The 24,988-nt window shown below is 39.7% G+C and overlaps 1 protein-coding gene across 1 annotated transcript in view; it reads left to right on the top strand.

Moving 5' to 3' along the window:
- URI1 (URI1 prefoldin like chaperone) overlaps window positions 1-24,988 on the top strand; it is a 42,686-nt gene that overhangs the window by 3,897 nt on the left and 13,801 nt on the right. The window contains exons 2-4 of the mRNA XM_026713933.2: window positions 11,463-11,497; window positions 13,552-13,630; window positions 15,624-15,759. Coding sequence (XP_026569718.1) covers window positions 11,463-11,497; window positions 13,552-13,630; window positions 15,624-15,759 — 250 coding nt within the window. The remainder of the gene's footprint in view (window positions 1-11,462; window positions 11,498-13,551; window positions 13,631-15,623; window positions 15,760-24,988) is intronic.

The raw sequence follows: 24,988 nt of genomic DNA, 5'->3' as shown, positions 1-24,988 counted from the left end.
CAAATAATTATTTTGATTTTTATAAATCTGCTACAGCACAAATGCTTTTATTTTGGAGCCCAGCTCAAACTCACCAAATTGCTTTTTTTTGTGTGTGTTTTATTTCTTTTAAATCTAACCGCTTTGGAATCACTTCTTGAAAGGTTCCCCATATGTTTACTGCTGTACCATCTGGACTATTTTTAGGTCATTACAATCTGTTGTGTAAATAAGTATCTTAATATGTAGCAAATGTGCTTTGTTTTTTTTCTCCAAAACGTTGAGCCTGCGTAAGGATATGTGTGTGTGTGTGTGTGTGTGTGCGTTGTGTGTGAATGCACACGCATATTGGGAAGGGGAGCAGGGTAAAATTAAATCTGATCTATAGCTCAGAGGGAGATTTGCCCATTTCATTTTGTCTTCCAGCCATCGTTATTGGAAGAGATCTTGAGCTTCTTCACCAAGGATGCTTACACAGTATTTGATGACATGTTGGTAAATGTACGAACAGACTTTGCTGGAGAAAAGGGTTTGCAGTGATATAATTTTTAAAGAAGTGGTAATGGGATGTTCAATTCATTTATGCCAGCCAAACTTGGCAGTTGCTGAAATAATCAGAAGAACACATATAGGACTGGCCCTTTAAGAAGAAATCAGTATAGGATCTCTAGACTTGCTGAAAATATTGGACTGTTTGCCTCTAGAGAACATGTTGGTGCTTGGCAGTAATAGGGCATGCCTTTGTTTCAAGCGTACAATTCCTAGAATTAACTCTTTGAAAAATTAGTGTTTGGGAGATATTTTATACAGTTCATCTTGTCTAGACTTTTAGGACTGATGAACAGGTGGAACAGAAATTTGTCTCGGAATTTTGCTGAATAACAGCTGATTCTCTAAATCAGTGGCCTTTGGTCCTTGATGCTCTCTGAGCTTGGTTGTTTTTTTGGCCAGGGTTTCATTACCCAACTAGGTAACATCATCAGTAGCATAAAGGCAATGCTCACTCTCTTCTAGCACTGATGACGTTACCTAGTTGGGTAATGAAACGTCTGCAAGAAAACAGTCATGCTCAGAGGACACCAACGACCCCACAGTTCCGAGCTACAAATATTCTCTTCTATTCCTGTCAATGGCATAGACTGGACAATCATGCTGATTATTCCTGGCACAGAGTATGGCATTTCTGTACCTTATTATTAAGGAAAAATAAAACATTTCTGCATGGGTAGTCAGTCTCTTCTATGCAACGATTACATGGGCAGACCCAATTATTGTTTGTTTCTGGCCAGTTTAGTTTCCACTCATAAAATGAGTTGTGAAATCTTACCGGAGAACGCTGTTGAGCAATTACGTTTCATTTTATTTTTTTATTTTTAGAAATTCTGCTTATTTACTGCAAAGCTGTGGTGTTTATTTGTAATTAGGCAGAGCTGTAGTTCGGCAAAACCATTTTCATCCCTGACCCAGAGGTATCTCTTTCTCTCCCCCGAAGAGTATAAAACAGGCTGTACAGTGCCACTTATTTGAATCTCTGGGAATTGGGCAGCATGTTAGTAATAAAATCACAAAATACGAAGCCCTGCAAATAGAAATAGAACCATTGTGGCAAAAGAAAGCAGAGACACGTCCAATAGCCATATTGGCTGAAATCGCCAAACATCTGGAGTGCCGTCTGAATACCATTAGCTTTGACAAAGTCACCATGGGATAATAAAATAGAAGAAAAAATATTGGATAGATCACAAAGTATCTAGAAAGTCAAAGTTGAAAGATTATGGCAGAAATGACGTATGATGGTCCCAGTGGTTATTGGCACACTGGGTGCCATACCAAAAAGCTGTGGATGGCACTTAGTAAATCTGCTCATTGACAAGATCTCCATCCAACAAATTACAAAAGGCCACACTGCTTGGATCCACACGTATATTACGCCAATGCATTGTGACATCCTCAGTTCTTGCAAGCCCAACAAGAGCTAAAGAACAGGCAGCTCCGATTTCCCATTATCACATATAATAATAATAATAATAATAATAATAATAATAATAATAATAATAATTATTATTATTATTATTATTATTATTATTATTATTATTATTATTATTTCTTTAAAGTTCTGTAATAAGCTCCAGAAAGAAACTTGGTTAAGGTGCTTGAGTGCTTGGATCACTAAGTTCATTTGCTTGCATGGGAAATAATGTATTTCTAAGGTCAGGAGTACTGATCTGTGAATCCCCAAATTTGCTTAGCTAAAGGTAGCTTATAGAGACTGAATTTCTCAGTGGTGCATAGAGAGACTAGGTAAAAGGGCAGTTGGGTAAAATTATTCCTTTTGTGGATGTGCAAGTCTTGTGTGTGTGTGTGCGTGTGTTAAAATAAAATTTTTTAGAACTGAGCACTTAATTCTTTTTAAAGGATTTGCACATAATGGTAGAATTATCCTGAATAAATCTATCTCTCTTGGGAATTTTATATTCACTTCTTATTTACTGAAATAAGAACTATTAAGCTGTGCCAAGCATATCTTAGCATTATGAAATTAAGTTATAGCAAGCCTTGGGATTATTGAGCTCCACAGGAAGGGTGGAGTCTGAAACCTGTCCAATGTATCTTGAATACGCCAATTTCCTGTTATATGTAAATATGTAGATCTGGTATACATTAATTGCTCGATTTAACTGCTTAATTCTATAGCGCACTATTTCATTTACTAGCTAATTAACTAGACTTAGACCCATTTCAGATATAATGCTAAAGCATTATTTAGTTATATGCATGAGCTGGCTTGGACTGGTGAATTTGCTTTTTCTTGGCATGGCTGTAAACTGAAGGTCAGAAACTTCTAAAGTTTAACTGGCTGGAATCTTTTGTTTTATCTGAAATAGATAAATGTTGATTAGTTTAAATTCGAGGGTGGTATGCAACATGATAAACTATGGTTTGTACTTTCTAAGTGTAATAAACTAGCCAATGCCACCCCCCCTCCCATTTCATATAAAAAAAAAAATCAGAGTAGGATGTAGATTTTCTGATGACTTAATGAATGCTCTGTACTGTACCTGCAAGTGAGCTTATGCATTAACCAAATCTGGTTTGTTTGGCTTTCACTTAGTGTGAATATAGAATAACAGGGTTGAAAGGGACCTTGGAGGTCTTCTAGTCCAACCTCCTGCTCGAGCAGGAGACCCTGTACCATTTCAGACAAATGCCTGTCCAGTCTCTTCTTAAAGGCCTCTAGGGATGGGGCACCCACAACTTCTGAAGGCAAGCCGTTCCACTGGTTGATTGTTCTCACTGTTAGGAAATTTCTCCTTAGTTCTAGGTTGCTTCTCTCCTTGATTAGTTTCCACCCATTGCTTCTTGTCCTGCCTTCAGGTGCTTTGGAGAATAGCTTGACCTCCTCATCTTCGTGGCAGCCCCCCAAATATTAGAAGACTATTATCATGTCTCTCCTACTCCTTTTCACTAGACTAGGCATACCCAGTTCCTGCAAAAGTTCTTCATACGTTTTAGCCTCCAGCGTGACTGCAGGCTAAAAGCATATTACTTTGATGAGAACCTGGTATTTTACTATGTTCACAGCAACTCATGAAGTGAACAACCGTTGTCCATCCTTGGATAATGGAAAACTAGGTTTTCCAAAACGAAAGTGGAAGCTTTAACTTCCTGTTATTTTTTTATTAGCAGACTTTAGCTTTCAGCCACACCTTTTCTTAGATAACACACTTCGAGATGGCAGGCCGGGGAAAACATCCTGCTGACGGTGAAATCCTCAGCGCTTTTCAGCATGTTTTACATGGCAATTGTAATCCACATTGAGGTCTGTTGTAAGGCACTTTTAGTACAATTTGTTCCCCGCAAGGCAGTTTGTTAGTTTAACAATATCAATATAAAGCTGTAAACAATTGTAACAATTCAATGTAAAAGTTGAGGTTGCTCAAGCCCTCCAATCTTAAAAGAGGAAAGAAAGTCTTGTAAGTTTTGCTTCAAAGAAGCGTATATGTAATATTGCCACCTTCCTCTGGATTGAGTTTTCTTAAGCTTACAGAGTGTGGAGTAAAATATGTATTGTTCTTTGTTCTTTACATATAAATTAGCACATTGCAATAAACATTTGTTCAGAAGAATATTATTTTGATATTTTGCGTGTGTTGTGTGAGCATGTGTGATACGAGGGAACACATACATAAGCCTGATCGGAATGAATATATATCTATATCTATATATCTATATATCTATATAACTATAACTATATAACTATATCTATATCTATATCTATCTATCTATCTATCTATCTATCTATCTATCTATCTATCTATCTATCTATCTATATTTGTTTTCTTTTTGCGGGTACTTACATGTATGGCATTCAGCTTTGTTTGGGTATTTTCCCACGTCATTATAGTTGTGCTTTTAAAGTTGTAGCAACATTTCGGCAGAATCTCATCTTCCACCATCAGGCTTCTGTATTGTGTTCATCTGTGAGTCAGACTTTCATAGCCATTTCAGTTTTAAATTTGGGGCTAACCTACTGCTGTGCCAGAATGGTTTTTTCTTCATCCTGATTATATATATATATATATAAATATATTTATGCAGGTCCCGTCTTATACTCTCAGGGACTACAGATACATATCAGGATAGTTAACCCCTAGTTAGGGGAGTTTGATGCTTTCCCAGTTGCTAAAAACAAAATCTAACTTTTTTTTTTAGACCAGACAACAATAAAAAGCAAATGGAGCTAATAAGAAAACACAGCAATAAATCGATGGCATTTACTTGGTTTAATATTTTATTTTTGTAATAATAGTATTGATTTTTTTCCTAAGGAAAATATGTTCCATTTAGGAAAGGAAATAATTAGAAATACTCTAGAAAGTTGTTTTTTTTTAAATATACATTGGGGTATGTATGTGTCTTGAGGAGGAGAGATGTTGAACAAATAAAAAAGTTGCTTTATTTGAGTTAAAAGTTCATCAATTCTCTTTCGTGCAACTTATCTGATCCATAAGTTACACTGGGTAGTGGTTGGATTCATGCATCACTTTAATTCATGATTTTAATCACGGTTTTTCAAACAAGACAGTAGTTGTGATGACATATAACATTGTTTCATTTCTGCCTTAGAGAATAATTGGAGTAATTTCCTCCTTTTCTCTAATATTGAGAATTTGAATGTTTCAAGCCCAATATTTATTTTAGATATATCAAGTGTTTTTTTATACAATGCCTGTGCAGTTGTTTATTTATTTGTGAGGATATTCACAATTATGCCCCCTTGTGGTTCCCAGGAAATATTAATATAGGTTTAAAAGTGCAAGCTTTTAAATCAATTGGTGCACCTCCTTTAAAGACCTGTAATTGTTCTGAAAACAAAATATGAATTTGTTTCTTATGAGATGGGTGGCTATATAAATGATTTAAAAAAGCAAAAATATCTTTTTACAGTGTTCGTGGCCCCCAAAAGAATGATTCTTGATTTTTTTAAAAAATGTGATTTGGACATTTAATGCACACCAATATGCATGCACCAAGTTGTTAAAATTACATGCTTGAAAAAGTACGGTTAAAATTTCCTAGAAATAAGTTTGAAAACTACCCACGCATTTCAAATATGATACTAAGTAAACCAACCATTAGTATTTGGAAGTTGTATCTATCATTTGTGAAGAGGAAAAATGTTACACACACTTACTATGTTGCAGACAAAATAATGAAGTCATAATTTCTTTCCATAAGCACAGTTAAACACCTAAATCCATGATTAAGCCTCACCTTGTTCATAAAGCTATTGTATAGTGATGACTGGGAGACCATGGTTTGCATTAACCGTAGCTGAGTGCAACGTATTTCTCTGAAGCCAACTTGGCTTATGTATCGAAGCTCCATCAGTCCAGCTATCTGCAGAAGGAGCTACTAAACTTCTATTACGTTCGTTTAGGATAGAATAATTGAATCATAAAAGTTGGAAGGGACCTTAGAGGCCTTCTAGTCCAACCCCCCCCTGTTCAGGCAAGCAGTCCTATACCATTTCATACAAATGGTTGTCCAATCCCTTCTTTAAAAAAAGTCCAGGTCAGATATTCATGTTATGATAGCTGGAATTACCATTGGTCAGTTTGGGGGGAAAATTCGTAACTTAATAAGGTATGCATATGCTATTTAACAAGTGCCAGATAAAATATCTAGAAACCATTCCCTCCACACACATTAACAACTATTTGCTTCTTGCTGCCTTCTTCCCTTGTCAATGATTTTAGTCTTCACATCTGTAAATTATGTGCTAGAATACCTTGGAGTGCTATAAGGTCAGACCGTAAATCTCAGCCCCTTTTCTTACAGATATTCAGATATTTCATTCTCTCCCAACCGCATCTTTTCTCTTTCTCTCTCTCTCTCTCTTCAAATCCCTGGAGATTTATTTATTTTTTTCCTAATTCTGACTATTCTTCTTCCATCTGACGGAATGGTGCTTACTTTATTAACCTTATGCCATATTAAGAAAAACAGCCTGGTATGACAATTAGTCCTTGATGTGATGGCCAACATCGAGCCCAATATTTCTGTTGGTAGGTGTGGCATTTGTGAACTGAATTTTACCCCATTTTATGACCTTTCTTATCTCTGTTGTTAAGTGAATCACCGCCACTGTTAGTCGGTTGTTAAGTAAATCTGGCTTCCCCATTGACTTCGCTAGTCATAAGGTCACAAAAGCGGGACCAGGTTACCCCGGAGCACTGCAGCCATCATAAACACAAGTCAGTTGCCATGCCTGTCTCAGTTTTGATCATGTGACCACGGGGATGCTGCGACGGTCATAAGTGTGAAAACGGTCATAAGCCATGTCTTTCAGTGCCATTGTAACGTCGAACGGCCACCAAAGGAACTGTTTAAGTCAAGGACTAACCGTATTATATTTCAGAAGAAATTGTAGCTCATGGACTGTAGACTTTCTTCTTATATATACCCTGTTTCCCAGAATATATGACCTACCTTGAAAGTAAGTCCTAGCTTGATTTTTACATGTGCGCCCAATAAAGCCCTACCTCCAAAATAAGCCCTAATTAAGATCCCGCCCACTCCAGAGTGCACAGGTAAAAATTAAGCTAGGGTGGGGATAGGAGTAATGGAGCTGTCCTACTATTTACCTTTGGACAGTTGTAGCCAGGCCCCACACACCCTGACACCTGCCTTGCCGGCCCATTTCTTCTGCAGTCAGAAAGCCTGTCCAGGCTTTTCTGAAGGCCTCTGTAACTGAGAACAAAGCTTCAGATCGATCCTGAGCTCTCTTATCGGCTGCAAAAGGCCTTCAAGAAAGCCTTGCCAGCCGCAGAAAAAGAAGTTCCTGAAGGCCTCTGACAGCGAAAAGGAGGTCGGAGGTGATGCACGCAAGTGTGGTTAGTCACTGGATGACATCCCCCCAAAATAAGACCTGGTGCCTTTTTTGGTGGCAAAAAATATATAAGATGGGGTCTTATTTTAGGAGAAACATGGTAGTAATAACAAGCCCACTTGCAATTAAATATGTTATGCCTTCCTTAGAATAAAAGAAGTTGCCAGAACCAGATCGATGGTCTACCTGGCTCAATAGGACCTTCAGATGAACCGATCGGAGACTACCAGTCTCTACGTACATTGAACTTGTTCTTCTGTCAATCGCGTGCTTTGATTTGCAGAACAGTAAACAAAGTGCAAAGTAAAGAGTAAAACAAAGAACACGGTGGCTCAGTGGCTAAGACGCTGAGCTTATCGATCAGAAAAGTCGTCAGTTCGGTGGTTTGAGTCCCTAGCACCACATAATGGAGTGAGCTCCTGTTAATTGTCCCAGCTTCTGCCAACCTAGCAGTTCGAAAGCATGTAAAAATGCAAGTAGAAAAATAGGGACCACTTTGATGGGAAGGGAACAGTTTTCCGTGCGCCTTAACGGCGTTTAGTCACGCCGACCACATGACCACGAAGACGTCTTCGGACAGCGCTGGCTCTTCAGCTTTGAAATGGAGATGAACACCAACCCCAAGTGCCAGAAATGATCAGCATGGATGTGAGGGGAACCTTTTACCTTTACCTAAACAAAGTGCTAAAACGGAACCAAACCCTGATATTCTACCTTGGCCCCACCGATTTTCTATAGAAAAACACCCCCTCCATTCTTTCTTCTCTCCCATCTCTCATTTTGGTCTTATTTATCAGCCATTTCATTTCAAATCTGCTGAGTGTCGGCGTAAGTTGCCGCCAACCATTACATTCTCAAAAATGCTTCTAGACACACGTAATAGTATTAAATCGTCAATTTTCTTCGGAGCCAGTGAACTCAGTGCTGGAGACTGGTTCCTTCTGCAGCTAGTCTGAAGTTCAGTCTTTCCAAGCTGGAAAAATCCTCATCCAAGAGCTTTTTGCCAATCAGAGTAGATCCAATTGATCTGCAGGTGCAGTGGACCCATTGATCCGACTCTGGCAACTTTTTTTTATTTTAATGAAGGGATTTCATATACGTTTTCCTTTGAGTCTGCCCTTCCGTCTCCCTTTATGGGAGATATCAAAAGAAGGAGAATGGAATTAAAGTGGATCATTGTTGCTGATTTTTATCTAAGGGGTTAAAGGTCGTCGAAAACAGCATATGTTCCTCTGCTCTTCTATCGATGGCTCATATCTCCCCAATCTTATTTTTTTTTAAAAAAAGGGAGGAGGGAAGCATATGCTCCCAATTTACATATTTACTAATTAAGGAAGAAAAAAAAAAAGCGTCCTGGAAACATTAAGCAGACAATCTTGGATAACCTTTCACATTGCGGCTAATGGATATCGCCTGGAAATTTTCCTAGGAGGTCTTCTAAATAATGTAAATGATTATGAATATGTAACTAGTTAATATGCAGCTACGAAAGGATTATCATGTAGATGTTAATGAACATGCCGCACTTCACGGGCTGCGTTGCCTTCAGCGCTCTCTCTCTCTCTCTCTCTCTCTCTCTCTGCTTGGAAAGCCCTGCGTTGGGAATCGGAAGGTTTCCGTTGAGCTCTTGTTCCCCTTACGCAGAAATGTGGGGGGGGGGGGTTGAGATCTCATCTCCCCCCCCAAAACCATAAAACAGTTTCGTAACACAGAACATGTTGCTTAACGGTAATCGGAACAGCCCTGTTTACAAGCACGTTCAGCATAGGATATTTATCGTGGTCTCAGGCATGCGTGCTGCCGGCCCCCATAACGCCGATGGTACAAGTAGTCCTTCGACTTAACGACTGCAGTCGAGCCCAACATTTCCTGTGGCTAAGGGAGACATTTGTTAGGTGGGTTTCACCCCGTTTTACGACCTTTTTTTTTTTTTGCCACAGTTGTTAAATGAATCATTGCAGTTGTCAAGTGAGGGACGTGTTTGTTAAGTGAACCTGGCTTCCTCCTTGACTTTGCTTGCAAAAGGGGATCACTGCAGCCATCATAAATAGGAACCAGTTGCCAAGCAACCCAGTTCTGACCATGGGAATGCTGCAGTGGTCATAAGTGTGAAAAATGGTATAAGTCACTTGGACTGGAAGACTTCCAAGGTCCTTCCAACTCTGTTATTCTAATTCTATCCTTATTCCTATTCTGTTCCGTTCCATTCCATTCCATTCTATCTCTTTCACTGGTAACTCACTTTTTTCAGTGCCACTGTAACTAAATGACCTGTTGTAAGTCTGTATATACTATCTGTACATGGTACCTCTTAGATAACTCTTTAGAAAGGTAAGATACATATAAATCAAGAATCTCTCTTAATCGTACTTGTCCTAAGTGTTTAGTTTTTATGATAATGGACTTAAGATGATAGAATGGTTATCTATAGCTCTTCGTGCGCTTAAGATGCATAGTTTTATGGAATTCGATAAACAGAGTAAGATGACTTGGTTTTCTTTCTTTTTAAACTGGAAAAAAAAAACCATCTGCAACCATGATGGCAATGCCAATATATTAGTCGTATATAACTCTCACAGTGACCAGATTTTTCATCAAAGTGGGTATGTTGGTTGGTTGCTTTCTTTATATAATAAAGCAGGTACATTTACACTGAATGCATGCATAAAATATGTAAGCTCTAGTAGGTAAAAGATACCAATATTGGCACCCAAATATTCCGCTCTCAAAACAGGAACCTCCTGGGTTCTTCTTCTGTAAACAATTCTTGGTAGCTTTCAAGTCTGCTTTGGAAGGTTCCCCAGCTCTTAAAAAAACTCTTCAGAGAGACTTGAGAATTAAAATGACAAGAGGGAACCTTATAGAATGTGAAAAATCTCTCTATGTACACAAGCTCTACTATTAACCCTGTGGATTCCACTGTTTCTCTTTCACTACTAGTAATCAGGCAGGTTAAAACTGAACCAAGTGTTCTTTCTCAAATTGGTGATTTCTAGATCAGTGAATTTTTAAACTAAATGGTCCTAAATTAAATTTAAGCTTTCTCCTAAACTGAATTAAACTAAAAAGTCCACACAACTGAAAGTTGAAAAACATTGTGATTCATTAGAATTGTAACTTCTAGCATTCCCAACCCTCAAAAGTCTGTACGCTAAATTTGAAAAACATAAAATAAAAGTAGTGGTTAAAGGTTTGGGATTATGAGTAAGACGACTCAGCACCCTTGGCCACAAAGCTAACTTTGGACCAGTCAACTCATAAATTCTTTTAAGGCCAATTTCACAATTGTTAATGGTGGGATAAAAACTGAAGAAGGAATGTTATGGATAATACGTCCTTAAAGACGGGATGGAAATATAATGAGTTATTAATAACATTTACCTAATTTGGGTGGCTGGATGGAGCTGAGTAGTCCAGAAATTGTATTTCAGAGGTGGATGCTATCCATTGCTAGATGAAAATCATGGAATATAACAACCATAATGCATTTTGTGATTTTGTTTGTGGTGGCCACATGGTGACCTTTTCATGAAATCTGAAGACTGCAACATGACAGAAGTTTATGTTTACTTACACTTGCGCCCATGTTATGCTTTTGAAAAATACGAGCCTGTATTTTTTTTTTTTGAACTTTGCCAGAGTGATGCTGTGATTTAGACCCCCATTAGTCCAAAAATGACATCTATTTTAATGGGTTCTTTTAAAGAAAACAGACAAGCAAGTCCTTCATAAACTACGTTTGGTTTGGGTTTTTGAAAAGGTCGGGGAATTGAAAGCAGATGTGTAGATCAGTACAAAAAGGCCGGCCTTATCTTGTATGGTGCCATCTTGTTATGGAGCATGCATTGTATCAAAATCTTGAGTGGAAGCTGCCGTAATTTATTCTGTGGTTATCAGTCTGGATTAGGGCATCGTGATAAAGTATGCTGCTTAAGAATGAACATTCCTGCGCCTTTGGGCTGACAAATAAAATGTATAGCCAGACGCTACTAAATCTATAAGGCTGCTGCTCTAGTTTCTAAAACATTGACTTTGCAGCTGTGTGCTTAGCCTTCTCTTTTTCATGAGCAGTTATCTGTTTTAATGACAGGTGGTCACAAGCTGCCAAGAAAAAATCCAGCACTGGTAAGTGAAAAAATATTTGATTGCATGCCTAAAATATCAATGCAAATAGCTTATGTGCACTTTAGAAATATATATATATATATATGTTCTTTAGAAAATTAGCCAAATTCATATAATACTGCATTCTGGCGCATCGTTTTGACTCTGCTTGGCTTATTAAATTGCACCCATTGCATTGCCTATCTTATAGCTTTAATTCAGCACTATAATCATGTTTTTAAAACCTGCACCTCTTTAAAAAGACGTTCCATGTTCTTCCAGCTAGAATAACTACATAAAAAGTCTTTAAAAAAACCCTCTGTGAACTTCCAGTTCCAACCATTTATTTTTCCTATGGTTCCAAGAAAATTTAATACTCATGATTGAGTATTTAAATGGCCTTGTGGGACATCCAAGATGTCTCCATAAGTCCAAGTTTAGGTTATTGGCTTTGCTATTTACAAAGGACTTTCACCCACTCCACTTGAAAGGTGGTTCCAGTTTATCCAATGGCTGTGAATGCATATCCTTGTTTAAAGCCTTAGTTAAACTGAAGATTTTAGAGGAACACTTATCCCTTAAAATATTCCTCGGCCTTTTCTTTTATCGCTTTTACGTGTAGTTTTTTTAAAAAAAAAATTAATAGAAACAGCTTAACTAAATAAAAAGTTTCACATGGCCATCTAACTGGAAAAGGGACATTCAAAGGTAAACAGTTGTTTGTGAATTATGAGAGGTATCCTTCCCTCTTAAAACATTCGAAATTATGCAACATCCATGCTGTGTTTGCTTGGATTTTACGGAAGGAACAACAGGAGTTTCCTTGATTATTGTCTGCAGGGTTATTGCAAAAATCACAGCAACTGCCCCCTTTAGTGGAGAGATTAAACTTTTGGTTATACACCATCAAGCATATAATATTTTAAATTTATTTTAAGAGGCTTTTTCTTCATGCCTGAAAGACCTCCCGAACAAATAATTTATAGTTCAGAACGTATCAGATGTTTGGTTTTGATGAGGAGGGGCCTTCGTTTAAATGCACATGAGCTGCCACCAGAGCATAAGGAGGAGAGGGAGGGAGGAAGGGAGGCTCAAGGCCATCTCATGCTCATCATATTCAATTGTGGCCATCGGTTTGTTAAGAAACGGTTTAGAGCTAATACGTTGTTCTACTGCTTAAAATTCAGAGGCTGCATTAATTTCCAATAAGATGGATATTATATTGGTGTCTATTGGTGCTGCCGGAATCAAGCTTTTGTTTTTAACCCTTTCATACCCCTCCAGAACCTTTTATCGTGAAATCTGATGTACAGATTTCTTCACAGAGAGCAGCATCCTTTCCTTCCTAGCTGATGTTCTAGATGTTCAGCTGGGACTCCCCCAAAAAAAGAGGGTCTTAATTTTTGGAAGAAGTTTCACGCATTTCCTCATAATTCACCTCCACTTCCTATCTCCGTGCAAGGCAGTAGACCATAAGAAGAAAAATATTGGAGTTGACTCCCCATGAGACCACCAGGCCAACTGTTTCTTCCTTTTAGTCTGGATGTGCTCATTTAGCTAGATGAGACAGACCGAGAAAGCCCATTCAAGTCCACATCCAATGAAGAGTCATACAGAGTGTGGTTCAAAACAAGATCAGGGTTATCCAACCTTGGTAGCTTTTTAAGACTTACGGACTTCAACTCTTAGAATTGGCTGGAGAATTTTGGGAGTTGAAGTCCACAAGTCTTAAAAGTCGCCAAGGTTGGACACCCCTGTATTGCAATGTTTCTTAATCTTCAGAAATTTTGAGTAGTTTGGAGAACCAGCAAATATCACCTCTGACTGGAGATTTTACAGTATCCTTCCCCTCCCACGCCCACCAAACCATGACCTCAGAACTGGTAGTAAAATTTTTTGAATCCCACCACTGCACCCACCCGCCCCCAACCCAAATTATATGTGGCAGTTTGTCACCATAGCTTGCAAAGCATAGTTTCTGGTTCAACTTAGAAATGCGTGTAATATAGTTCCATGTTCATAAAGTTAATCAACATTTAGAACTGACAGTATGTTTGTCTGAACTTCCCCTATAGGAAGAAGGTTGAGAGTGACTATGAAGCACTTCAGGACAGACTCAGTACTCTGCCAGATAAACTTTCATACGATATCATGGTAGGTACGGTTTAGTATCTGACTCTTGATTGTTTTTTATGCCTCTGTTGTGTGCTTATCATTCATAGGCATGGTAGTGCAATCTAGAACCATCTAGCAGATTTTCAAACAGCCTATCTAATTCTTTAAAAAAAAACATATTTTATTGATTAAATTATTAAAACATTGGATGCGGTGTGGTTGTCCTGACATTCCTTTTTTGTCATACATGTTATAATATATAATACATATTTTATACACAGTTATACATTTGTACAGTTAGTTTTTATCTGTAGTTATTCCTTCTATGAATCCTGTTTATTTTTTATTCTGGGTCCTTCCTATCTTTTCCCACCCTTGATAAAATTTATCCCATATCTTGTAGTATTCTGTCTTATCCTTATTTTTTAATTCCAGAGTCAATCTATCCATTTCGGCACATATCAATATCTTCTTTATCACCTTACCTTCATTGGGAATTTCTCTATCTTTCCATTTTGGGGCAAAAGTAATTCTTAGTGCTGTGATAATGTGTACTATTCTTGATGGCTTCCAATGAATATATGTGAAGGAGAAGAGCAGGCAGATCTGGGGAAGCAGAGTTAAGCATGACATCAGCTTAGAGTTGATGTGTTCCCACAAGTGCTCCAAGTCCAACCCCATTGACCCTTATCTGATGCCAATTTAGTGTTGAATTTGAGTTGTGTCTATAAAACAAGTATAGTTGCCGACTATACGGGATGGTTCTCATCTATGTTTCAAACCCATTAAGCCAGTTCTTTCCAAAGACATTTCTGCAGTCATGTGGCCAACATTACAGAGCGCTGTTACCTTCCCACCAAAGTGGTACCCATTTATCTACTTGCATTTGCATGCAAGATTGGCAGGAGTTGGTGTTGTGTTTACATCTCGAACCTGGACTGTTGGCTTTCCAGCCAACAAGTTCAGTGTCTTAACCACTGAGCCACCATGCCGTGTCTTGTGTATAGACCTGAATAAGCTGCAACCTTCCTGTTACCCTGATTCTTTGGGTCTGATTCTGACATTGTGCTTTTTTCCTTGTTCGGCTTAGATTCCTATCAGGTCTATAACATTCTATGAAGTCTGGCCTATTTGATATAATAATGATATAACCAAATATTCATATTTGGTAGTTATTTTGCGGAGTCTATAATTTCATTTGCGATAGACAATAATTTCCTGTGAAGCGAAAGAAGAAGAAGGGGAAAAAAAAGCTTTTAAGTCTTGGTTATTGATTATATAAAATAGTTTACACTGAGAGAATCTTAATTTGGGAAAAACTTTTTATTCTGGCAGAAAGCTTGTTGCCATGAAGTAATTGCTTGTGTAGCATCAAGCATATCTGAACATGATTAGCTCACTAGTTGGTTATATAGTTGATCTGTGAAATATGCAGTTAGATGATACAGTGATAGGGTTTTTTTTTTTGGCAAGTGAGATATACATCTAATTAGCAGTTTTGCAAAATACGCTGAACGACTCCTGGATATTCATGAAAGCACATCATATTTAACTAATAGACACAGCTGGTCCTTGACTTGTGACGACAATTCAGGCCCCAATTCCTGCTTCTTTCTTAAGTAAGTTTTGCCCCTTTTTAAGACCTTTCTTAGAATCCCTGCAGTCACACGGTTGTTAAGTGAATCTCGCTTCTCCCTTGACTTTGCTTGTCAGAAAGTCGCAAAAGGGGATCACACAGCAATGGTCCTAAATACGAGCTAGTTGCCAAACACCTGAGCATCCATCACATGGCCCCAGGGATGCTACAACGGTTGTAAGTGTGAAAAGCGGTGGTAGGTTACTTTTGTCCCCGCCGTTGTAACATCTAATGGTCACTAAATTGAATGAGTGTGTAAGTCAACAATTACCTGTAGTCCTTTCTTTTTCTTTTTCTTTTTTGAAACATTAGCATGAAGGTCAAACTGCCCATAAGTGAAATCTCCCTCCGTAAATGATTTTTACAGCTTTCCTTTTTCCGTTGTTACTTCGACAGGTCCCCTTTGGTCCTCTTGCTTTCATGCCAGGAAGACTTGTTCACACCAACGAGGTTACAGTTCTTCTTGGGGACAACTGGTTTGCAAAATGTTCAGCAAAACAGGCCGGTGGCCTAGTAGAACACAGGAAAAAACGTAAGTATCTTCCCAGTTTTTGATGACAGTCAAAGAAACAGTAAAGATCCCGATCCTCTTCTTTTCCCCTGGATCTCACCCTCAGGTTCCTTGACGCCTAGTCTGCTGAAATGCCTTATTCCTGGTTCTTTTGCATCATGCAATAATCCTGGAACTTTTCAGTCTCTAGAGGGTGCCCCTGTTTTGTTTTGGTTTTTTTTAAATCATCACATTGTAGTATGATTGCAGTAACTTCCAAATGTTAGGAAAGGAGGCTCCAGTTGGTGCAAAATGCAGCAGCCCGCATGGTTTTAGTGCATACTCCGGTGTGCACATGTATCACCTCTCCTGCAGAGAGCTGCACTGGCTGCCGATTTGCTTCCGGGTGCAATTCAAGGTGCTGGTTGTCACCTTTAAAACTCTTCATGACTTGGGTCCGGGTTAGCTAAGGAAACATCTCTTGCTGGTCATATCCACCCGACCCATTAGAGCGAGGAGGTAGGGAATGTTGTGAGTCCAACCCCTGAGGGAGATACACCTGGTGGGACCCAGAAGAAGAGCCTTCTCCGTGGTGGCTCCCTCTCTCTGGAACATCATTCTCCCAGAGATTAGTATGGCCCCCACTCTAACACTCTTCCAGAAGGCGCTGAAGACCTGGTTTCGCCAGCGGGCCTGGCGAACCCAGAATGGAATGGAGCCCATTAAATGGCTTGTGTGATCTGCTAGTCACCGGGGCGGGATGGTGGTGATTTTATTATATTAATGTATTTGATTCTTTTTTATTGTTTTAAATGAGGTTTTATAGTCTGTAAGCCGCCTTGAGTTGCCCTGTGCAAATAGGTGGCAATATAAATTCAATAAATAATAACAACAACAACTATATACAACAACAATATACAATTTTGATCTGAGCATCTTCTGAATGTTATAGCAGATTCCGGTTTCCGTGGGATTGAGGTTTGTCCATATATTTGTCAAATGTTTGTGTGAACGGTAAAAAAACAAAGCAGGATTCGTTGTCTGAACACCTAACAAATTAAAATACAAAAAAACTTTTGAGAATTACTTTGCAATTGAGCCGGTGTGTGTCAGGATGTTCTAGTGAGATGGGGCTGCAAATGAATTCACAAAATGGCAACACTGATTGCATTAACATATGGTACTGTAATATTACTCAATCGTAAATTGCAACAGGCAGTCTTTAATACAAATATTGGCACCAGTCAAAATTGACGGCTGGCATAAAATGCCATGTTACGAGATAAAGCTTTTAGATTCTGTTTCTGTTTTATGTTTTGTTTCGTATATTGCTTCTTTATCTTACAAATGATTAGAGGCATTCATCAGGTATTTTTCCCTATTAGCTAAACTGTTTCTAATTCTTCCTAAGATTTCTTGGGTTTTTCGTTCCTTGGAAAACATACCTATGGAGATATAGCAGTTTATGATGATTCTCCTATACTTTTAACACTTGCTGTGATTTTACTGATTTAAGTGTTCGATTTCTGTTGTAAATAGCTGTGGGTTATTTTTACCAGAATGAACAAGTAATGCATTTATAAAAGAAGAAAGAAAGATATTAACTGGAGAAAAGTAGCCAAGCTAGCTTTATATACATGTATCTGTTGTAGTAACAGATTAACAGAGTTTGAAGGGACCTTGTTGGTCATCTAGTCCAACCCCTGCCCAAGCAGGAGATCCTACACCATTTCTGACAGATGGCAGTCCAGTCTCTTCTTGAAAGCTTCTGGTGATGAAACTCCCACAACTTCTGAAGGCAACTTCTGTTCCATGGGTTGATTGCTCTCACTGTCAGAAAATTTCTCCTTATTTCCAGGTTGAATCTCTCCTTGATCAGTTTCCATCCATCCATTCCTTGTCTGGCCTTCAGGTGCTTTGGAAAATAGCTTGACCCCTTCCTCTTTGCGGCAGCCCCTCAAATTTTGGAATGTTCATGTATATCTATTTAAGTATGTATGTAGAAGGAGGGGACACAATTCAGGTTCGCAATACATGGGCTACAGTCTGGAGTCCTTGGTGCTCTCGGGGTTTGGTTATTTGCTTGCAGACGTTTCATTACCCAACTAGGTAACATCGCCAGTGCTAGTGAGTGGAGTGTGCAAAACCTCCTGAGCACTGATAATGTTATATACTCAGGTAATGAAACATCTACAAGCAAACAACCAATCTTAGAGAGCCCCAAGGACCCTACAGTTCAGCCTGAGCTACAAATATTCTGTTGCATGGGCTCTATTTTCTACCTCTTACCTTGTACCAGGGGTGGGATTCTACTAGTTCATACCTATTTGCTAGAACCACTTGTTAACATTCTAAGCAGTTTGGAGAGCCGGTTGTTAGAAGAAATTATTGGCCTAATCCTGTAAGGAAGGCAGGAAGGAAACATTCTGGTGTTGCTTACAGAAACTGCCTCTCCGTTAACCCTTATTACATTCTTGGCAGGACTGGACTTCCTGTCTCAGGAATGGAGTTTTCCTTCTCCCTCCTTTGCTGGTACTTTGCTTGTGTGGAGTGACCATTCAAAGTTACCATGGCACCGAAAAAAGTGACTTACGACCATTTTTCACACTTACGACTGTTGCAGCATCCCCACAGTCACGAGAGGCCAGGCGAGGAAATGCGTGCCTCGATGTGAGTGATATGGAGTTGGCCACGCCCAGCCAGTCACATGACCACCAAGCCATGTCTACCCAGTCACATGACCACCAAGCCACGCCCACCAACTAAGCCACGCCCACCGAACCGATTGTTAAAAAAAATTGAATCCCACCCCTGCCTTGTACGTTTTAGGACTCAAGGAGAAGCATCATGGCCGTGAAATGTCCAGGAAAATATAAAACATGCAAACATTTTTCCCTTCAGAATCCTAATAGCTGCTTCGCCTTGACATTCCTGACACAGGCATCCAACCCTGTTCCATGCCAAGAACTGGGTTATTGGGGCAGTCCATAGAACACAAAGGTAAGCCCCGAATGATGCATCATTGTGGTGTTCAACCACATTGCAGGTCGTCCTCAACTTACAACCATTCATTTAGTGACCGCTTGAAGTTAGAACGGCACCCCAAAAAGTGGCTTAGGATTGTTTTCTCCACTTACGACTGTTGCAGCCAGATTCATTTAACAGACCGTGTTACTAATGTAACAACGGTGGCAAGAAAGGTCATAAAATGGAACCAGACTCACTTAACAACTGTCTTGCATAGCAACATAAATGGGGGGGAGGGTTGAATTGTGGTCGTTAGTCCGAGGACTACCTGTAACTGTATCCTGTGTCGTCCTCACCTTCCCTGTGTGACAGTGATGTTTGCCTAACCTGTGTTGCTTTAACAACCTTCTCCTCTAACAATGGAGAGCAGATAAATTGTGTAGGGAAAGAGCAGATATTCCGCACGGATACAGTATTTATTGAGCCCTGGTGGCGCAATGGTTAGAATGCAGAATTACAGGCTAACTGTGCCCAATGTCAGGAGTTCGATCCTGACCGGACTGCAGGTGGACTCAGCCTTCCATCCTTCCGAGGTCACTCAAATGAGGACCCAGATTGTTGGGGGCAAGAGGCCGATATTTGTAAAATCGCTTAGAGAGAGCTGTAAAGCACCGTGAAGCAGTATATACTGTAAGCCTTCAGGGCTGTGGTTATTACTACCGTTGGCTAATGCATCCGTGCGTTATCCAGTCCCCATCCAGGTGCATGGCAGGCGCACCTTGTTTGTTGTCGTCCATCCATTTCCCCCTCCCCTTCTGGGGCCGAAGCCGAGGGTGGATTGGGACAGCAGAGGACCCTTGGCCGACACCGCTGCACCGCTACTCGCACACCTTCATAAAACCCTTTTTATGCCTCCAGGCCCAGGTCGAGTTTGCTTATGACTCTCTCTTCCCATCTCTCCTGCTAATACAGGATGCCTCCCACACTGCCACCACCCCTTCTGCGGTGACCGCCAGCCCTGCTACCAGCAGCGACGACCAGCATGCTTCCAATTTTTTTTTTTTCCTAGCCTGGGGAATGCTAAGCAATTCCCCCCCCCCCCCCATGCGAGGCTCCTGCCTTTCTGCAAGCTGCACGATAGATAATGATCGAGCGGCAGAGTTTCCCAACAGGGAGTTCGCGCGCGAGAAACACAGCAGCTGCTACTCTGTCACCTGTGTCACTGTTTTCCAAAACACAAGTGCCTGGCTGGAGTGAATAACTGGCACTTCTACGTGTGCGTGTGTGTCTGTGTGTGTGTGTGTGTGTCTGCCACTGCCTTCGAAGATCTCGTCTACTTCTGAGTGTGGCTCTTTGAGGGGGGGCTTTGATTACTTTAATGGTTCTATCTTATGGATTTTTATTTTTATTTTACAACTCTGTAGTATATCTGATGTGGTAATTTAAAATATGGTAGCATTTTGTCAGTCTTCTCTCCTGATACTCAAGCTGAATGTCATTATTATCCCTTGTATTGTGTCAGAACACTCTTGAAAATCAACCAATAAATCTAATTACTAATACGCACAGTGACGCAGCTGTACGTCTACAGTGGACACATTTCTTTTTCCGTCAGCCTGGCAGTAACTTGTTTTCACTTGATGTCAAGAAGGAGGTGAAAAGGTGGACAGGGACAATATGCTTAGGGCATTAATACCAGTGTTGGGATTCAAAATCGGCTGAATCGGTTCAGCTACCAGTTCTGTGGGCGTGGCTTAGTGGGCGTGGTGTGGCTTGGTGGGCGTGGCAGGGGAAGGTTATTGCAAAATCCCCATTCCCTCCCCACCCCACTAACCTGCTTTCCAGCTCCGTTCTCCTGTGCAGGGCAACCAAAGAAGACCCAGCCAATCAGCTGGGACTCAGGAGGCGGAGACTAGATGGGGGTGGGGCCAGTCAGAGGTGGGATTTGCCGGTTCTCCAAACTACTCAAAATTTCCGCTACCAGTTCTCCAGAACTGGTCAGAACCTGCTGAATAACCACCTCTGATTAATACCACCTTGACTGCCCAGGTTTCCTGGGAAGGAACGTTTTGTTAGGGTACGCATATAAGATGAAGAACGTTGCCAGAATTAACCGCTATGCCAAAATGTAACAATAACAGTATAACAGAGTTGAAGAGACTTTGGAGGCCATCTAGTCCCACCCCCTTCCCAAGCAGGAGACCCTATACCAGGGATGTCAAACTCCCGGCCTGATGGGCCAGATGCGTCACACGCTGGCCACCCCTACGCCCGGTTTAGCGAAGGGGAAAAAAGTCGCGATACGTCACGTGACAACGCAAGTGTGACACTCCTGCCCTAGACCATTCTGGACAAACGGTTGTTCCGCCTCTTCCTGAAAACCTCCAGTGATGGAGCAGCCACACCTCCTGAAGGCAAAGCTTCCACTGGTTAATTGCTCTCACCGTCAGTAAATTTCTCCTTCGCTCTAGGTTGGATCTCTGTTTAATAAGCTTCCATCCATTATTTCTTGTCTTGTCCCTCAGGTGCATTGGAGAATAGGCCAACCCTTTCCTCTCTGTGGCAGCCCCTCAAATATTGCAAGATTGCTGTCAAATCACCTCTAGTCCTTCTGTTTGTTAGGCATATCCGATTCTTGCAACAAGATACATTTAAGCAATTTCTTCCCATCACGAGTTTGTACACTATTTCTAGATTTCTAGGATGTAATATTCGACCAACCCCAAATCAAGATTTCTCCTTTAAATCTTCTGCCCCTGCTATGTTTAGTGGTCTGTGATTTGGGTACAAGGGACCTAGTGCAGAGGCATATATTTCGCGAGGTAGCAGATTCCTAGCTTTTTCTGCGATCTAATGTTTGGTAACCTCTTGTGGCCTCAGCAATTGAACGGAGCATAACATTTAAAAAGAATAGTCACAAACATGGCCAATGAGAATTCTCAAAGTGAGAACCTAAGTTCCTTCCCTTGTTTTTTGCTTATTATTTTGCTACTTGAACCTACTATTTTCAGCATTTTTGGTTGCCTATATAATGGAGTCTTTTGGTTGCATTGCCAAATACATCTCTACTCCTAGCTAAGTCGTGAGTGAGTTGTTTGGCTATTGAGTACATGAATCTAGACCTCATGAGTTCTTAGATGTTTGACTGCATTTCCTATTTTCACTGGTCATGGAATTTATTATCTGCTGTAATATATGAAAGCAAACTGCCGTACATACACAGGCCTTTATATAAAATAAAAAAAAACCTTGCTAAAATCGGAATTCCAAATAAATATTGATGTTTAGTAGTGCCAACGAGAATGACAATGAACAGGACAGTTTCAAAAAGTGGGAAGAAAAATATTTAAAAGCAGATGCTAGAGTGAAATGAAATGAAAATTCTTTATATGATAAATGTGATCATAAAAACATAATTCCTGTTCCAGAGCTTGTTTATATTATTTTAACCATGTTACACGTTTAGGTCTCTAGGCTACTGAGAATTATGACTGAAGGCCATATTATTGTAGTAGGCCAACAAATAATTTTTCAACCACATGCCTAAAAGAATTTGTAATTTCTTGATAGGGAGCCCAAACGGAACAGAAAGATGCTAGATAATACATTTTGAAAACTGTAGAGTATACTTGGAAATCACATTTGTTTTCCATACCTTATTATAATCTGTTAGATATGCTTTTAATATATTTCAAATATTCTGCTGAGGACCCCTTACCAAAGGCATGGTTAAAATCCAGATACACTTAACTTTGGTGCCAAATGTTTCTCCCTAGTCCCTTAAAAGCAACTAAATAATAAGTTACGTTAAAGAAAACCTCTGTTAGTATTCACAGACACCCGCGTGTCAAATTAACAGGACTTTTTGACAACACAGTATCCTGCATCATGTTGACCTCCACCTCCAACATATTAAGGAAAACAGTGCTCGAGCTAAGTTTTTTTTCCCCTCCGACTCCTGCTAAAGCAAGGCCACAGTTGCGTCTCCAGCCAAAAGCTACATTAGCATGCTTTTTACACTATGCATCTGTGTCTTGATTAAGTGTGTGATGAGTTGTATTTCATGCATTCTAACAACATGATTGAAAACAGTTTACTCTCACAATGCTAGTTGCATAAAAGAATGATACAATACAGAGTTGTTAATCAGACGATTTTCACACTAATGTGTCTGATGGAGGACATTTTCTTTTTTTTGTAATTGGGGAATGCACTTTTACCTGGAAATCAGTCCTACAAAAATATCATACATAGAATTGTATTATACATAAGTACACACATTAGTATTATTATCATAGTTGTTATTATTACTGTTATTATTAGTGCTATCAGCATTATAATTACTATATTGTAGAAGTAAATTGATCCAGACAATACACTGTTTATTAAGCACTTACGTACTTTAAATTTAGACAAAATGTATAAATAAAATTTTAAAAAATAATAATAATACTTTGAGCAAACATATTTAGTGATAAATTGAATCCTCGGTCTCTCAGGAACTGGAGATAATCCTTAATAAAAAGAGTATAAAAACTTAACCTTAAAAGAAAGACACAGAAAAGTAAGACGGCACAAGAAGGTGTAGGAGTTCTGTTAAAATTAAGAAAACTTAGGTAGAGTTCTGTGCTATCAGGCTTTTGAAACTCTGAGCAAGGAGAAAGTTTTTTTTAACCAGATTTTTGCCTTCCTAAAATCTCCTTAATATATAGTATCTCTATCCCTTCAGAGGTGTCTTTAAAGCAATAGGTTTTCTGCCTTTTACAAGATTAGGATAGAGTAATATAGGATTCTGATGATATTGTATAGATGTATGAAGTAGTAACATCCAAGAAACTTTTCTGAGGTCCCATGATATAGAGCGAGATCGTGTTTTAGTAGAAAGTAGATCATGCAGAAAAGCTTTAATTTCTAAGGAGTTTCAGGGAACTTACAGCCTTTAAAAGAAGGAACAAACTGGATAAGAAAATGAGAGCACAGCTAAACCAATCTTGATTCCTTGAACATATAGTCATAGCTTGAAGCATAATAGCATACATTAAATATCACATATATTTAATAGTGTATGATGTCATGGTACTGTTGTCATGATAGCCACTCTATTTCGACATTATAGATTGGGGTCTCCAACTTGGCAATGTTAAGACTTGTGGACTTCAACTCCCAGAATTCATCAGGTAGCCTTGCTGGCTGGAGAATTCTGGGAGTTGAAGTCCACCAGGCTTAATGTCACCAAATTTGGGAACCCCTGTTATAGGCTATAGTTTTTCAAGTGGTTTTCAAGATTCGGGGCTTAAAATCTATAACCTTGTTAAAACACAAAAAACAATTGACTTTGGCTACTGTGCCCTTTTAAATTATTGTTACTGTGTTACTGTATTGTTACTTCATTTCACAATTAGGTGCTCTGTTTCAAGTTTCCAGAATGCAAAGGCAGTGTGTGTGTGTGTTTGTGTGTGTGGTGTGTGTGTGTTAGCTGACTTTTTGTTATAACTGTCAAAAGGTTTTGTGAAACCTATGTCCATTTATCTATATAAGCAAAAAGTAAAGGTTAAGGTACCCCTGGCACATACATACTAGTTGTTTCTGGCTCTAGGGGACAGTGCTCATCTCCATTACAAAGCCAAAAAGCCAGCACTGTCCGAAGATCATGTCATATGGCCGGGCATGACTAAATGCTGAAGGCTCACGGACGCAGTGGCTCAGTGGCTAAGATGCTGAGCTTGTCGATCAGAAAGGTCGTCAGTTCGGCGGTTCGAATCCCTAGCGCCACGTAACAGAGTGAGCTCCCATTCCTTGTCCCAGCTTCTGCCAACCTAGCAGTTTGAAAGTATGTATAAATGCAAGTAGGAAAATAGGGACCCTTTTGGTGGGAAGGTAATGGTGTTCTGTGCGCCTTCGGCATTTAGTCATGCCGGCCACATGACCACAGAGATGTCTTTGGACAGCGCTGGCTTTTCACTTTGGAATGGAGATGAGCACCGCCCCCTAGAGCCAGAAACGAGTAGCGCATAGGTGCAAGCGGAACCTTTCCGTTTACCTTTACCTAAGCAAGAGTTTGCCTCTCATCCTTGAAAAAGCATAGCATCTCTGCAGCTCAAGCTCCCCTATCCGTCCTTAATCTTAGCAAGCGAGTTCACAGAAAGATTTATTATTGTTGAACTAAATCCAGTCTTGTATGTAACTAGAAATTTTGACATGGATGTCTTTTATCCAATGATTACTTTGAAATATTTGGAAGGATACTCAGCCTGTTGCATTAAAAATAACAAGTCAGTCTTGTAGCCCGTTTTTAATAAGAAGG

Source organism: Pseudonaja textilis, chromosome 11 (assembly GCF_049901715.1).
Source record: "Pseudonaja textilis isolate UNSWEBS1 chromosome 11, rPseTex1.2, whole genome shotgun sequence".
Lineage (NCBI taxonomy): Eukaryota > Metazoa > Chordata > Lepidosauria > Squamata > Elapidae > Pseudonaja > Pseudonaja textilis.
Note: the sequence above shows the minus strand (reverse complement) of the source record. Positions and strands in the feature narration are given on the sequence as shown.